Genomic DNA, 18,078 nt, shown 5'->3' on the forward strand with positions numbered 1-18,078 from the left:
ACTTTGCAGAGCATTTGCAATCTTTCAGTGATATCACAATTCCCACATCACTTCAGATGGCAAGCAGCAATGAATTGGTTAAGTTCGGAAAAGTGTTTCAGTGGCACCACTACATGGTTAAACAAGATTAAGATTTTTTTGTTTCATATATGTAGAAACCAGTTTCTCCGTGGGATCAGGCTGCAATAGAGGCTTTATTTTGTGTTCTCTTCTTTAAAGTAAAGAGGTTTTTTTTGTTTAAAAGAGTCACTTATATATCAAAATCAACAATGCTTAGACAAGACAGGCAATCAGGAACCATCACCAGAAAGCAGAGGAAATAAAGGTTTTCCTAAAGAAGGAACTAAATATAGAGAAGTTGGCACAGGCAGTTAAAGTAACATGGATCATATGACCAAGAAACAGTAATCTCCAAGGCTGTCAACATTAGCTGACTGAAGTGTTATCTTAGAACATACATAAGAATTTTCAACCGTGAAGAACAAAATGGACTAGGACAGATCACCACACAAAATATGTTGTATTTTACCAATGTCTGATTAAAATACAACATGTTTTTTCTCGATGAAACAAAAACTTATTTAAAAAGTAACACCCTGAACACAGAAAAATTGCAAGCGGACATAATAATGTCATTAGGAAAAGTAAAAAGCATCTTGTAAATTACATGGCTGATATACTCCCGTTATGATGCACAGCAAAGCTCCAAATGATGTCTTTAGGCCAATTAGATACAAGCAGCTAAGCTAGACAGATGACATATAGCATCTATAAAATATGCACAATTAAATAAAACTTACCTTTGCTGAATTTCAAGGTACTATGTTTAGTTTGATGACCATAACACTCCCCTTAAAAGAACATGTCCTATTTGGGTTCAAATTGTGGGTAAACACATTGTGTCACAGGTAGTCTCGACTTTGAGCAGTAATCATGGAGGTGATACACTCCACTTACTGAAAAATGGTCCTTAGGAGCTGAACATGTTGCTTGTTGTGAGATGCATGCAATGGTTAATGTTGCAAAAAACACATCTTTAGGATGCAGGATATCAGCATTATTAAGAATTTTATAATGAGCAAGGAGTATAATAGCAAAAACTAGTTAAATCTGTCATACCTGTAAATCAGAACCTTGACATCCTTAGAGCACAAACCAAAGCATTATTTGCATTGGTAGCATGTGATTAACAAGTTAGATATAATATGACATGTAAAATGATGTTAATAGAATTCAGTATAAAGCAGCAAATGATCTTACCTTGCAAAAGAGATTGTAGATACCAATCCTCAATCATCAACATTTCCTCCCCAATGCGCTTACCCCCAAGCATACCCACAATGCGGCCACCTTCCAAACTCATCACACTGTAGACCATGCTTAATTCAGCAATTAAGAAAATTCAGTTGAACTGGGAGCCACATGTGGAAAATGTCTTGTGCACGTTTGGGCCCCAAGTAACTTTGATTTCATTTGTTGTAAGTTGCAATTTTGATAACCAAATAATCATAAATGACAGATAATATCACAAGCTGTATCTGAGAGAAATTGGGAGCATATGACAATTTGATGCTGAATGGGTAACTTCAACGTAAATTTTTTAAGATCTGGAATGGTATTTCAGTAATGGAGGAAAGAACTCTGGAATCATTCAAAAGATCGTTAGCTGCTGTGGTGAGGGACAGTAGGTTTCAGAAGATCGAGTTAGATGGACTGATTGGCTTCTGTGACCTACATTTCACTGTGACCTGTCTCAAATTAGAATATTCTCTCCAGAGAACTTCAGTTATTGATGATAACAATAATAGGCAGATCATTTATAAAGTGCTGAGACAAGAATGTAATTCAGAGATTTTAGAAGAGATGTGGACATTTTAATGGTTTTGTCTCTAGCTTACTTTCAGAAGTTATCAAGACACATCAGATTTGTAATAAAAAATGTTTATTCGTTACAACACTTTACGGGCGGGATTCTCCGGTCTTGTCCGTGGCCAGACCAGTTGTGAGCAAGAACTGAAAATGTGGAGTTCCAACCAAAACGCCATTCACTCTCAGCGGCAACAGAAAATCCCAGCCCGAATGAGGTCGGAAGATTTCGGCCTGTGTTTTGTTAATATAGCAACAATCTACTTTTGTTGCAGTATATCTGCATAAATATCTGCAACAGATTATTTTTAGCAAAACACTTAAATCAACTTTTTTAACTTCAACTGAACATCAAAATAAATTGTAACATAGAAATATTGTGTCATGCATTTAAAAATTTGAAGCATCACACATCACAGTGACAACGTTTCTTGTAAATGTCCCAGAGCTCTTTAATCTGTAAGCCTCTTTAGATGGTATTAAGTGACATTGATTAATAACCCAAATGAAATATAAAAATAAATTGGCTTATTTGTAAAATAACAAACTTATGTTAAAAGTACAATGGTTTCTCATAAATTATCTTGCAAGACAGTTTGGTAGGTTTGTAAACAGAGGTATTTGTAACTATAATGTTTAATTTATTGATGCAACAATCATTGGCTGGAATTCTCCGACCTCACCTGTGACTGGGATTCTCCGGTCCCTCTACTGTCAATGGAGATTTGGCTGAGTGCCAAATTCTCCATTCTCACTGGCAGCAGTACAGGGGCGTGCGAGATCAGGGGATTTTGGCCATTATATTTTCTAGAAAGCAAAGACTTGGAATTTCTTTACTCAATTATAGGTTGTAAGAACGGCAAGGCATTAATGGAATATGCATGTGTATGTGTGCATGTGTATCTGTATATACACACATCTCAAAAATCCTGAGATTGCTCTGAGATGCACTGCTCTTCTGCCAAGTGTGTGGTTCCAGATCTCCTCATTAGATACAGCATTCAAATCACTGTAATGATGTGAGGTTGGCGTATTTACCTATTCACCCCACACTAAACATGGCTGAAAAAATTAGTGCTGGTACATTTATGGGTTTTTACAGGTGGAAGTAATGATAATTACTGCTAATAAACCCCACTGGCTTCAAAATGTAATATTACAATCTTACTGCATCATAAGAAAATTAATGTCGTAGCCTGTGTTTGTCTTGTAAGGCCAGAGTTGAATGGCTCGCCACTCGGGAACCTGCCACAGCAGAGTCAGAAAATTCAGTCTCAGCGATCTGTCCATCAAGTCTTGAGAACAAAGTATAAGACCATAAGACATAGGAGCGGAAGTAAGGCCATTTGGCCCATCGAGTCCACTCCACCATTCAATCATGGTTGATTTCAACTCCATTTACCCGCTCTCTCCCCATAGCCCTTAATTCCTCGAGAAATCAAGAATTTATCAATTTCTGTCTTGAAGACGCTCAACGTCTCGGCCTCCACAGCCCTCTGTGGCAACGAATTCCACAGACCTACCACTCTCTGGCTGAAGAAATTTCTCCTCATCTCTGTTCTAAAGTGACTCCCTTTTATTCTAAGGCTGTGCCCCCGCGTCCTAGTCTCCCCTGCTAATGGAAACAACTTCCCTACGTCCATCCTATCTAAGCCGTTCATTATCTTGTAAGTCTCTATCAGATCTCCCCTCAACCTCCTAAACTCCAATGAATATAATCCCACGATCCTCAGACGTTCATCGTATGTCAGGCCTATCATTCCTGGGATCATCCGTGTGAATCTCCGCTCTTGATCAGATTATTCATGCCCAACTTAAGTCCTCCTTTATCCAATTTCTTTCCCCCTCAGTCTTTCCGAACTTATTGTCAAATCTGCAGAAGCAGACTGAAGAGGTTCTCCTTTGTCATTGAAAACTGGAAAGGAGTGAATTTCCTACAGGGCCTACTCCAGAATGAGGATGAGCGTTAAACTGCTGCAATCGTGATAACCCATCAGCCAGGTATAGCTGAGACTTTCCAGTTCCGCTGCAGCGGGATCCCCCGCCACAGATGTGGTGAGCCATTCAGATGTCCCAAATGCGATCAAAAGATCCTGCTGGTGGGATTGGCCAGAAAATTCCAGCCTGAGTGTTGCATGAAAAGGGATAACATGGCCACATTTTGTTTGCAGGAAACTCCACTGATATTGTTACACTGCTGTCCAGTCCATCATGCCTTCACAGTTAGACACTAAGGCTGGAATCCTCTGGGTGTTCATGCTGGCAGGATCTTCCGGTCCCGCCGATGGTGCAACCACTGACAGCGGCAGGACTAGAAGATCCCACTGCTGGTCAACGGCGCACTGCCTACCACTGTGAGAAACACGCTGCCAGGAGGCCAGAGAATCCCCCCCTAAATATTTCTGGGTCTGCAAAAGCAAGGAGATCTTATGGAATTTAGACGTGGGGCAATTGATTACAAGCCATTGAATATCAATACGAGTAGAGAACAGCTCTTGAGTTGTACCCACAGTGATCCTACTCAAAGCAGAAGAAAACTTTGAAAGAGCACACCGTATTCAATCAAGGTACCGAATAAGTGCTGCATATTAGTCCCGTACCCAGAGTCAGTTCATACACAAGTGCAAATGAAATGCTAAGCTTTTGCCCACCCATGCTTCAGAAATAAAATATTCAATAATCAAAACTAAAAATGTTGGAGATGCAAAGCGGATAGAGAGATAGAAATATCTCTTTCAAAATGCAGGACATCCCAACGTGCTTTCCAAGTAATGAAGTGTGCTCACTCTTGTAATGTGGGACACACAGCAGTAATTAGGGGCATGTTAAGTCCCACAGCAGCAATGAAACAAATGACCAAAATCATTTGTTTTAGGCATAAAAGCAGAAAATGCTTGAAACATTCATTATGTCTGGCAACACCTGTGCTGAGTATTTCTAGCATTTCCAGTTTTCATTTCAGATTTCCAGCATCCGCAGTATTTTGCACCTGGTTTAGATGTTGTTTGAGGGATAAACATTGGGCAGGACAGCAAGAGCACTCTATCGCTCCTCTTCAATGGTATCATGTGATTAACAGCCATCTGAAGAGGCAGACAGGGCTCAATGAAACATTTAAACCTAAAGGCTGCACACTCCCAGAACTGCACTGAACTGCAAACCTAGGTTATGGATCTAGACTCTGGAGTGGGAGTTGAACCAACTTAAGAGGTCAGGGTGCTATACAAAGGCTAAATGGTAGATGTAATTTCATTCAGTTCAGATCTATTGGTATATTAGGTATGCACTTTACATCAGTAATATTGACTTCCATCATTGGCTTCTCCCTACCAATTGTCATGTGCCATTTTGCAGGTTGAAGCATTGTCTTCAAGTACCTTAATCAAAGAAATGTAAATGAATTTAAAGATGTGAAACAAAATATTAACTTATGTTTGAGGTGGAATATTTCAGTTCAAATGAGTTGAAATTTACTCCAGAAAAAAAGAAGAGGAATGGCCAGATACAAACATACCAGCCAGCTTGCAAGGAATCCATGTTCTAAGATTACCAGAAACCTCAGTTAACAATAACTTGTGTGCCTTAAAGTTAGCTTACTTTAAATTCAGAGATTGTACATTAAAATTACGCAAATGAGAATTTTTGAAATAACTGTGGTATAATGTGCATTGACTTTGTCATATAGCACAATATGAAATGGTTCTAATACAAGAGCTGGTTGAGGTGTGGGAGGATTATTGGGCATTCATTTGCGGCCTTAGCAAAAGAGTTTAATACTCAGGCACTCATGAAACATAGCAGCAAAATTATGTTATCAGTTACATTTGTTCATGCAGTTGGCAACACAAACTACAAGAGGGTGCACTTCTACAGCATCTAATCAGCAGGCCAGGTTCTTGCACAGCAACTGTCGCAACTTGGTCATCAGTCAGAGATTTAGAACACACAATTGGTCTTCACTTACCTATGCACGTTTTCCCATCTGAATGCAGAGCGTATTTCTGGTGACAACCGCACACAGGTCCATTGTCCGCATCATCGCAGGTATGCTGGCAGCCCCCATTTCCATAGTTACAGGTTACTGTTACACAAAGTATAGGAAGGCAAAAATGAAAACACAAAACTCTATTATGGAGCTCATTTCACAGCTCCATACTCTTTACAGTTATTTTACACAATGATCAAGAGAGAGATGTGGTGGTATACATTCTTTGAATTATGTTAATCTGATTTCTGAAAGATGACTAAATATTCCTGCATATGAGTTGAATAAAATTAGGAACTATCGCTGACTACTGGAAACTATACATTGTATTTACACTGCAGATTATTCAATATTTTGAATTATTTTTCCAACTGGAGGTGGTGGTGGGGAGAGGGAAAGCTGGGATGTCATGTAGAGCGTAAAGAGTGGCTATCACTTCCAAGAACATCTGGGGCCATCAACTCCCAACCAGCCAAGATCTGAGTAATGGCAGGGTAAGTCTGAGTTCAACATTTGAGTTCTGATATTTGCTTGGCTGCTGATGCAAACTCATTAACAATTAATGCTCCCACAGAGCTAAACACAGAGGTCCAGAGGAGAAAATTAACTTTGGTTTTTAAAACATGCCTCCAGCAATTTGCATTTTAGCAAGATCAGTGTTTCTGGACAGGAGCAGCATTCTGTGAAAAGAAATAATGCCCCAACTTGAATGGCTGCACTGTATTGCAGGCAGTAGCTCTGACTGACAAATTAGAATGGGGGAAGAGTGGGGATTTAATTGGAGGGAGTAGCAGCAAGACTGACATATCAGAGTGGGGACCTGATTGAAGGGAGCAGCAGCAGTGACTGACAAATCAGAGTGGGGGAAAGAATGGGTCCTTCCACAGTGTCTTCCAAAAAAGGCAAGGAGTAATGCCAGAGGACAACAGGTAGATGATTGGTTGGTGAGTTTATCTAGCACTGGGAAACTACGAAGAAATGTTACATTTACAGCTTGGTTTAATTGATTTATTTTCCCTGCCTTGAAATTTTAACAGTAAGTGAATTAATAAGAGTATTAACACAGAACATGTTGAGAGATTAATTAAAATTAACAGTTTATACAAGGCACTAACTAGGTTGTAAAAGAAGAGATTTTTTCTTAGATCATGAATAGGTAATTGAGACCTGTTGCTTCTAATTCCTGCACCACGTGAAAACTTCAAGACTCCTCATTGATCCTAGGGGCACCATATGTGCAGGGTGTATCTCTAGCAGGAGTCACTGTGGAGCATTAGGGAGGATGGTGTTTCCTAGATCGTACCTTCTAGGAAATGGCTAACCCACAGGCAGTGAGAGTTCAGGATGGTGGGTAGTTATCTGGAAGAGTCAGAAAAGGCAGAAAGTGCAGTAATCTTGGGGAGTGTGCAGCTCTGCACCTGCGGTGCTCAGCAGTAGAGACTACTGGGAGTGATGACACCTTGAAACAGTGCAGTCCAAACTGTGGCAGCAATGGGGAAGAGACTGCAGAGGAGGGAATGGTAAAGAGTGGAAATGCACTTTTAAGTGGAGATTCTATCGTTAGGACTCTCTGTAACTGCTTGCAGAATGCGCACAAGTGGTAAATGGAATCTAATTGAAAGATAAGCGAGGTGATGGATTTTGGCATAATTTAGACTTAAAGATACATTTCTAAAGAGTGTACAGGGACAGAGAGATCTGAAGGTTCATCTGCATCGGCATTTGAAGGTGATAGAATATAGTGAGAGAATATTCTATATTCTAGTGTTTAGGCTTCATAAATAGATTGTTGTAAATGTCTGGTTCAGATCCATTTTAGAATATAAATTTTATTTAAGGAATTAAAGTTTTAACTGTAGAAAAATGAAGGTATTGAGTTACCAAATTAATAAGCAACTCTGAAGTCAATGTAATTTAAAGAAGCTTGCAGTTAATTGCAGTTGAAAGGTAGCCTGTTTAAAGGTCAGAGGTAATAGTGAAAAAACTTGATAAATGAATAATCCATCTCTCAGCCTGCAATGGCGCCAGGGAGTCTGGAGACAGTGATTATATATATATTAGAAATATAAATTTCTATGGGGTGCAGAATCAATGCTTGCATTTCTGTTTGAACCACCCCAAAGCATGTCAGACTACCAGAGGTGCAATGATTCATGGTGAATTCTTGGTTGGAAGGCTCTTTTCTTTAATTTATCTGTGTGTTTGCTGACAGAAGCAAGCTGTTCAGTTTGGGAACAGACAGAGGTAATTGGAGTTTCAGTCGCGGTTTAGGCTGAAGCTCATTGAGTTGGGAGAACCAAAGAAGGTAAATGTTCATTAGTTAGGCCTGCACTTTGAGCAGAGAAAATACTGACTTCAATGTTTACCCTGTGGATTATGGGTGATGCTTTATCTCAGTTTGGATTTAATGAGGGAAAAACAACTAGAAGGTTTTTTTCTATCTTGCAGCTAGTGGAAGAAAACTACAGTGGTCCTCACCGAGCCTTGTGGCAAAAGGACTGAGCAGAGTTAACTTGGAAAGCTGTGAGAAGACAGTTGAAGACGTGTGGGCCCCCTGAACAAGGAGCTGGTGCATCCAAAGACATTAGGTCTGTAAATAAAACATGGAGCATTATGTAGCCAAAAAGCTAAAGGAAGGGCCCCCATTGCATCGTATTATGGAGGATAGCTGACACATTGAGGAGAATTAAAATGAATTCCAAAGGGATTTGGTAGACCTTTGTGTTGGGCTCTAAAGAAGTAAATGAACCTTCAAAATTTTGTACGAGAAGGGAACTCTTGAGTGAGGAGGGCAGGCAGGAATAGAATTGAGTGTATAGCATATGTCATTGTAAATTATTGAACTGAGTTTATAGCATAAGTCCTTATAAACTATTGTGTTAATACTTGCTTTGCTCAATTTTTTAATATATAATTGTTTGTTTTTGTTTAAAACCATGATATATCATGGTGTAATTCTGTTAGTTAATTGCTGGATGTTTGGATTTCTTCTTTAAACTTTAATAGTCCCTTAACAGGATCGTTAAAAAAAAAACAGGTGTTGAGTACAAGAACAAGAAAATTATACTGAACCTTTATAAAGCTTTAGTTGCTGTAGGTTTGCACCAGTTCTTGTCAGCACATTTTAGGAAAGGATGTGAGGATCCTTGAGAGGGTGTAGAGATCTGTCAAAATGGTTTCAGGGATTTTGGATGTTAGCTACAAGATTAGGTTGGAAGGAGCTGTAGTTGTTTGCCTTTGAACAAAGGAGTTTGAGGGGAGATTTGATCGAGGTGGACAAGGTTGTGACAGTTTTAGGTAAGCTGTTCCCATTGACTGTTCGTACAAGGAGTGGTAATGACTCACAACTATTGCCCACTAGGATGGAAGAAATGGAAAGGAAATTGGATGGGCACTTGAGAGAAATAAAATTACAGAGATATGGGGATAGTGTGAGAAATCAAGCTGATAAAATTACTGTAGAGAGATTGGCCAAATGACCTCCTTTCATGCTGTAATGACTATAAGTTGATATAGTGAAACAATATAATAAATATCTCTATATCTTGTCTGATATGCTGGAGACAACAATGTTGCAGGTGTTTCTTTGTAATTTTATATTTTCTTCCTTTCACTCCTTCAGATGTCCCTGTGTTGTTTGCTACCTCCAACCTGCGTGAGCCACCGAATAACTAATCTTAGGCTCCTAGCAAAACTGATCTGTATGCAACTAGAAGATGATGATTGAAAAGAATGACTCAAAATGACTTCCCTTGCTTTAACAAAATAAATGCTATCCTGATTGGAGTGCATCTTAGGAAATTGTGCAGATAACACACTCAATTTTTCATCCATTAAAACAAAAACAAATAGATAAAGTCATGGGAAGCACATGCTACTTGGAGCCGTGTTCCCATCAGATAACTCTGACTAGGAGTATATATGATGTGGAGATGCCGGCGTTGGACTGGGGTAAACACAGTAAGAAGTCTCACAACACCAGGTTAAAGTCCAACAGGTTTATTTGGTAGCAAATACCATCAGCTTTCGGAGCACTGCTCCTTCGTCAGATGGAGTGGAAATGTGCTCTCAAACAGTGCACAGACACAGAAATCAAGTTACAGAATACTAATTAGAATGCGAATCTCTACAGCCAGCCAGGTCTTAAAGGTACAGACAATGTGGGTGGAGGGAGCATTCAACACAGGTTAAAGAGATGTGTATTGTCTCCAGACAGAACAGCTAGTGAGAATCTCTACAGCCAGCCAGGTCTCACTAGCTGTTCTGTCTGGAGACAATACACATCTCTTTAACCTGTGTTGAATGCTCTCTCCACCCACATTGTCTGTACCTTTAAGACCTGGCTGGCTGTAGAGATTCGCATTCTGATCAGTATTCTGTAAATTGATTTCTGTGTCTGTGCACTGTTTGAGAGCACATTTCCACTCCATCTGATGAAGGAGCTGTGCTCCGAAAGCTGATGGTATTTGCTACCAAATAAACCTGTTGGACTTTAACCTGGTGTTGTGAGACTTCTTACTAGGAGTATATAGACATGAAACTTAACTTCTGATCTCTATTCTATGACACCTTGAGAGCAGAGTTCAGAACAAGAAATCGTCATTTGAAATACAGTGTCCTATTACTCACTGGTATACTGTCCTGTAGAATATCATCTGGATCATTTCACTAATATTCACTAAATGATGTGGTGTACTAAATTGGGGTTACAGCAAATATTATCTTACATTTTGTTCAAAATCAGAGAAATAAGATGTACATCAATTCACAAATGACTGGAAAATAGTTTTTAAGAAATCTGAATATTTTTCCATATAGTGTACACATGCTTAGACAAATGTCACTCAAAATTTTACCATGTTAGGACCAAATCTGGTCTTCAGGGAAGCTTGGTCAGAGGACAGGAGGTATTTGGACCAGAGCACACAGACATAACAGAGTTCTTATTTTAAAATCATGCATGCTGCCCTCATTCTTATATATTTGCATTATAAATTCTTATGTCTGCAATTATAATATCCACAAGTAAATCAACATGCATACTACAATTACACCTTTCCACTAGTAAGGACGTTACAAGCCTAGACTGTCCTCAAGAACTGGAACTAGATTTGAGCCTATGATCTTCATGCTCAGAGAGGAAACACCTACCATGAAACATCTAACACTTTCATACCTATATGTAGCTGAGATTCTATGAAGCCCTTAAAGGGTTCATTGTAGGTTATAACAATATACTTTGTTTGCAATTTATAAATTTAAGTTCAAGTCAGGAGCATCACAGGGTGTGTTAAAAAACCAAAGAATAGCAAGGAATTGGGCTAATGTCAAAAACCAGGCTGAAGTCTTGAGTGATTTGACACATTGGCTAGGATCTTCCCCTTTGCAATTTCAGTATGGATAACATTGTAGGGTCAGGATAATTGAAGTGTCCTCAAAACACTCCTGAAAGGAATTACAACTCTTCAAAGAATTATTTGAAGGATTTGGGGGGTGGGACAGAAAATAAGCACAGCAAGAGTTGAGTACAGAGTAGTGCATGGATGCACCCAACAGCTAACTGTATAGAATAAGGCAACCTTTTAATTTTTAATAGCCTCCCACATATGGCTGGCAATCCTAGATGCTCGAAAGGAACTGACATTCCTATTGTCCAACATTGTCCGGGAGCAACAAATGGGAAATATAGTGGATGGTCTATCCCTGCTATGTGAACACCATTAGACTACTCCCACTCGTTTTAAGGCAGATAAGTCTTACATCCCTCTCACTTTTGCTGGAAGATTCTCCCCTTCATTTCTACCAAGAGATAAGTACCTACTAGCAAGGTGCACTATTCTTCGTTATATTCAGAAATTAAGTAATTTCTTTCTTACTTTTTCCATTGCCTTTTTCTTTAATCATTAGGGCTGCTTCAGCTAATAAGTTTTATCTTACTATATAATGCAGGGAAATAACAAAAGGTTCTGTACACTATGGCCAGGATATTTCAAATGGGCGGGTTCTCTGTCCTGCCGTCTGAAGTGTCTGTGAATGTCAGTGAACCTGGTTTCACCAGCACGTGAGAAGGCAATGATTCCGGCCTTTGACACTAGAGAGTCAGTGAGGGTGGACTTGCTGTGGTCAACATGCGCAATCACAGACATGTCATGGATGTTTGACTTCTTGTCCATGATGGTACGGATCTGGTCTACCGTGAAGTACACCATTTTGCCGAATTGCGGTGGGTTGTTTGGCACTGAGGCCCTGGTTTCACATCCCATTAACTCTCCCTGCCACGGAGCCATTTCACACTCAAATGAGGTCAACTGGCTGCAGGCAAAACTTCCATCCCTCACTCAGAAATCCTGCCTTAGAGAGCTGCTGGCTAATCTGATTGGCCATCATCTCTGTGGTTCCTGCAGCGGCAGAAGCTTCAGTGGACAGAAGAGCAACTTCCTGAAGACATCAGAGCCTAAGTCTCAGGGTTTGAGGACAGGGAAGGGAGGGAATGACTGGGAGTATGGATAATGGGTGTTGAGGGAGAGGCGGAGTGGTGGCAAATCAGCCACCATCAGACCTTGGGAGGGGGCCAACCCTTCAGGGGCAGTGCCCAAAGTTAGAAGGGGCTTCTGATAGAGGTGCTTCCCACTCTTCCCCACCCAGATCTAAGCCCATTTATTTTCAGACTTCTCCTACACCTGGAAAATCCACCTGCCAGCCTAAAAATTGAGGCTGAGCAGGAAATGTGAACCCATTTGATGTATTACATGCCCTCCCTGCAACGCGCCCCCCGCCCCAACAAACCGGGGCAGTGTGAAATTCAGGCCTATATATTTTATATCAAGCCTTTAATCACAAGACCATTTTCCAAACTTGAAATTAGTTCATGATAATTATGGGTTATTTTGTTAACTGAAGACTTTTTAAAAATTCTTTCACAGAATGTGGGCTTCGCTGGCTAGGCCAGCATTTATGGCCCATTCCTAATTGCCCTTGAGAAGATGGAGGTGAGTCACTTTCTTGAAACACTGCAGTCCCTGCGATGAGGACACACCCATAGAAAGAAAATAAAGAAAATGCTTAATTTAGCCATGCAGACATGGTGACCCGTTGAGCCAAAATGTTTTGCCTTTATTGCAAGTGGATTGGAGCATAAGAGTGAGGAAGTCTTGCTGCAATTGTACAAGACTTTGATGGGATCACACCTAATTGTGATTATTGTATACACCTAGTGCATACAATTTGATATCTGTGCCCAAAGAAGGATATATTTACATTATGGAGGTTCAACAAAGGTTCACGTGACTAGATAACCCTCTCATCCCAGGAACCATGAAGTGAGATGGAGTAAATTGGGCCCATCTTCACTGGGGTTTAGAAGAATGAGAGGTCATCACAATGAAACATGCAAAATTCCAAGCAGGCTTGACTGGGTCGATGTGGAAAGGCTGGAGAAGCTAGAACCAGAGGTCATAGTCGCAGAAGAAGGGGATGGCCATTTTGGTGAGCAAGCGTTTCTTTACACAAAACATTATGAATCTTTGGAATTCTCTACCTCAGAGGGCTGTGGATACTCAGCTGTTGAGTATATGCAAGACCGAGATCGATGGATGTTTGGACTCCACAGGGATCAAAAATGGGAAAGTGGAGTTGTTGTTGAAGATCAGCCATGATCTTGTCAAATGGTGGAACATGCCTGAGAAGCCATATGGCCAATTTCTTATTTCTCATCACCTTAGGTCCCAGTTTTAATTTCTAAACGAGTTAGATTAATTCAATCAAGGTGACAGCAGGGACACAACAATTGACTTCAGATTAGAAAGAGAAAAAAATCAGACCACATTCTGCAGGATTTTACAGTCTCCCACAGGTGAGTTTGCAGGTGGGAGCCTGTAAAATTTTTAGATTGCCTTCCTATTGCCCTCTTTCTGCCCATCCTATCAGACATTTTATGGCGGGGTGGGTGAGGTCTTGTCCAGCCCATCATCCTAAAATAGACAATTAATGACCATTTAAGGGTTTTTTTCACTCAATTTTAAGGCGAGTCAGAGGAGTTCAGGAGCAGGTGGGGAAGTCTAAATTGGGCTAAACCAAATAATGCCCCTTTGGTTGAATAATCTGCCAGCATCCACTGTATAATTCACCAGTGAAGCAGGAGTGCCTCAGGAAATTCTGAGTAAACCAGCAGATGAGGGAGGGTAACAATTCACAGCACAGAAGGAGGTCTAGACTGGCTCCTTGAAAGAGCAGTTTGTGTACTGTCCCACAGCCTGTTTTTTGTCTGTAACCCTATACATTTATCATTCTCAACTACCTGCCTAGCTGCCTTTTAAAATTATTTATAGAATTAGCTTCCACCATCCTTTCAAGTAGAGCGTTCCAGATCTCAGACTGAAAAATAATTCTCTTAACTTCCTCTCTCAATCCTTTCCCAATCACTTTCAGTCTATGTTTATTAACCCACTTGCTGGAGGGAATAACTTTCTCTATCTACTCTATCAAAACCTCTTATCAGAGTAACATCCTGGTCAACCTCTCCTCTACCTTCTCTAATGTATTTCAATAATACATTTCCATATTACTGCTTGCAAAGGCTACTTTAGAAGCTTTTGTTATGTTTGGGGAATTTTTAAAAAATGAAACCCTAAAAAGACGAATGTTTAAAACAATTGTTTTTGTAGGTTTACACCCACTGTTTAGTCCCTCACATGGAGAACAGACACTTAAGTGAGATTCTGGAGTGCTGCAGATTACTGTAGCTTCCATGCTTTAAGAACATGGAAGGAGCTATAAAGTACATGAGAATAAAAAGTTGGGAGTACAAAACAAGATTTGCTTTTTGTGATAAAAGGTAGGGAAAACACAAAAAAAGATAGGTGTCTTGAGAGACGAGGTAAGGAATTCTTCAGTATCTACAGCTACCTACATGTGCAGTCCCTTTGGTTTTTGGCGAGCTCAAAGCCAGGCCTGCATTCGCAGGCCACCCCACCCTTCGGTGCCTCTCGGCAGATATGTGCACATCCATGATCTTTGTTCATACAGTTCATGCCCTCTGTAAAGAAAGCACAGTACAGGAAGAGAAGAAAGACAATTAGATTACAAATTCAACATATGCAAAGATTTCACCATTCTGTAACAGTCACTGGTACCTCTTGACCAGTGTTGTCTGTGGGCCGCACGGATGGGGCAAAAGTGCCCGCTGACCACCCACCGCTTGCCACTGCAAAAAAAACCGATCAAAATTAATGGGAAGAATGAGGAGGCACCAATGTGGTGGCGTCTGGTTCCAAGTTGGAGAGTTTCAGATTGTGTCGGGTTCCAAGCTTAACTGGTTCCTCTACTTTTTTCAGTCCCACAAGTGTTGAAAATCTGAGCTTACAGTTGTAAGTTGTAACAATAACATAGCTTTGCTTATAAAATTACATTATTGTTGCTTACACTTCGAGTCGCACATTTCAGTCTGGTTGTGTGGTTTCATACGAATGGTGGGGCTGAGGATTCTGGCTTGTTCACTCATGTGGCCTCAGTCTTGGCATTGTGCATCAGTGACTTGAATTTTAGACCAGCCCGCAGACCACCTGGATGACCTACATGTGCATACCAGACTTTGAGAACCACTTTTCTAGGCTAAAGTCTAGCCATCTATTGGTACTAAATAAATAATTTGTGTTACATTATAACTCTCCCAAACTTATTTTACAGCAAGCAAGAGATATTGGGTATAACTATGGTCATTCAGTTAAGATATCAGTTAACCACTCATCTCCTTTCGTTTTACTCATTGTTTTTATTTTTCTCGATCTGGCAATGCTCACATCTCTTTTGCCAAGACAGACAAGTGTTTTGCTCTGACACTTGCTAATGCTTCCTTCAGCACCCACTTGATTACACAAGGTGCAACCCAGGTGGGATATCCTTGCTTGATTCTTCAATGCTCCCTACAGAAGGATCCCAAAGATTGCATCTCCCAATCTGAAGAAGCTCAGATCAATGTTGAAAGCCATGAATGCTTGTCTCTCTACTTCATATAAGTAATGTCACTCCTTGAAAATAGAGCCCATCATATATCTATTTAGAACACATCTCTGCATGAGCTGAAATGCAAGCATTCATGTGTGCATCCTTATAACAAACTGGTTAGTTTATTCTCATCAAATTTCTATGCGTACTACTTTCACAGCCGCATTAATTCATTAAACAAAAGTAAGTGGGGCATCAGTGAAGTGGGGATAGAGATGACGATCTTGAATAAGATATTCTTCAAGAATTCAGCAGGTCAGAAAGGACGAACGACTTGCATTTATAAAGTACTTTTCACAACTGCTGTACATCTCAAAACACTTTACTACTTTTGGAGGTATAGTCACTGCGATCATAAATGAAAGTGGGCAGCCAATTTGCACACAGCAACCTCCCATAAATAGCAATGGCTAAATAATCTACTTATGCGATGTTGGTTGAGGAATAAATACTGGCCAGGACACTGGGGATAACTCCCCTGCTCTTCTCTTATGACAATTGAACAAGGAAGAAATGGAAAAAGGAGATCGAAGGTGGTAAACAGTGGTGGAGAAGTGAAGCATTCAATTCTCTCTCTTAGTCTGCAATAAGCAAATCATAGATACCGGGAGTGATTTCTACTCATTAATATCAATTGAGGGCATAATTTAAAGGATGTTCTTGGGAGTTTATAGCATCAGCTAAAGCCACGGTAATATACTTTTCCAATCACTTCTTATTAGTCTGCTATTACTTCCTTTCCATAAAATATGTGTTAGTTTTCAGATCTCACAAAGCTCCTTTGCCATGAAAAATGTACACGTTTAGTCATACAATCCAATGGTGCAGGTATTGCAGTCAGTGACTGAAGCTATTTGCAAAGATCCGGTGACCTTGCCATGGAATCCACCTCTGTCAACATTAATTTGAATCTGGTACCAAGTCAAGGAGATCTCCAGGCATCCAGCAACAGTGATGCCATCAAGCAAGGTAAGCAGTCAGTCAAATTGAAGAATTCTCACAAATAGCAAACCAAGAAATAAAAGCCATTTCATTTTTTCTACCTTTTATGGAGAGTGAAATAAAGATTGGGACGTACATATTGGAAGCAGAAACATCAAACAAAATTTAAAGAAACTTTTTAAAATATAAATTACCATAATAGTATCACGTCAGTGTAAAATTAGATTTCCAGTGTCACAAAAGTTGTTCAGTATCAATTATGACTTAGTACACATTAAAAACCCCAGGTACCCTTGATTAACAAGACATAACCATTTCCAAGGATTTTAACAATTGAACTAGACTCCCAAATTCCCACCTCTAAAGAAGCTATATAAGACCCTTGTCAGCTATATAAGACCCTCGTCAGACCCCACTTGGAGTACTGTGCTCAGTTCTGGTCGCCTCACTATAGGAAGGATGTGGAAAAGATTGAAAGGGTGCAGAGGAGATTTACAAGGATGTTGCCTGGATTGAGTGGCATGCCTTATGAGGATAGGCTGAGGGAGCTCGGTCTTTTTTCCTTGGAGAGACGAAGGATGAGAGGAGACCTAATAGAGGTGTATAAGATGTTGAGAGGCATAGCTCGGGTGGACCCTCAGAGGCTTTTTCCCAGGGTGGAAATGTCTGCTACGAGAGGATGCAGGTTTAAGGTGCTGAGGGGTAGGTACAGGGGAGATGTTAGGGGTAAGTTTTTCCACACAGAGGGTGGTGGGCGAGTGAAATCGGCTGCCGTCAGTGGTGGTGGAGGCAAACTCAATAGGGTCTTTTAAGAAACTCCTGGATGAGTACATGGGACTTAATAGGATGGAGGGTTATAGGTAGGTCTAGAAGGTAGGGATGTGTTCGGCACAACTTGTGGGCCGAAGGGCCTGTTTGTGCTGTAGTTTTTCTATGTTTCTATGTTTCTATAAACATCAGACATTGAGTTTCATTTCTAGAGAGATGGGACTGAAAAGAAGAGATGGGGCGATTCTCCCAGCCCGCTGTGCTGCTCAAGCAATGCAGCCGGCTGAGAGACATCAGCGGAGGCTGTTTTGTGGGCTTCCCACTGGCCGCCATATCCTCCGTGAGTCTCCCAGGTAAAGATTTCTAGAGTAATCAGCTCCGCGCCGGAAATCAGCACAGCTGATCACAATATGGAAATCGGGATTTCCATGTCATTAGTGGGCCCAGGACTGAATTCTCCGGGCTCGCTAGTGTGTCTCCCCCCCTCCCCCGCTAGGAATGGTTCACTCTAGTGG

The 18,078-nt window shown here is 40.5% G+C and overlaps 1 protein-coding gene across 3 annotated transcripts in view; it reads right to left on the reverse strand.

The window, feature by feature from the left end:
• The window catches only part of scube1 (signal peptide, CUB domain, EGF-like 1), a 279,156-nt gene that overhangs the window by 134,537 nt on the left and 126,541 nt on the right, over positions 1–18,078 (reverse strand). For 2 of the 3 annotated variants that reach the window (XM_078220128.1, XM_078220127.1), the window contains exons 5-6: positions 14,760–14,885; positions 5,831–5,947 (exon numbers count right to left, since the gene is read on the reverse strand). The exons of the other annotated variant lie outside the window; for it this stretch is intronic. In XM_078220128.1, coding sequence (XP_078076254.1) covers positions 5,831–5,947; positions 14,760–14,885 — 243 coding nt within the window. The remainder of the gene's footprint in view (positions 1–5,830; positions 5,948–14,759; positions 14,886–18,078) is intronic. 3 annotated transcript variants of the gene reach the window in all.

The sequence above is a fragment of the Mustelus asterias genome, chromosome 9 (genome assembly GCF_964213995.1).
Source record: "Mustelus asterias chromosome 9, sMusAst1.hap1.1, whole genome shotgun sequence".
Classification (NCBI taxonomy): domain Eukaryota; kingdom Metazoa; phylum Chordata; class Chondrichthyes; order Carcharhiniformes; family Triakidae; genus Mustelus; species Mustelus asterias.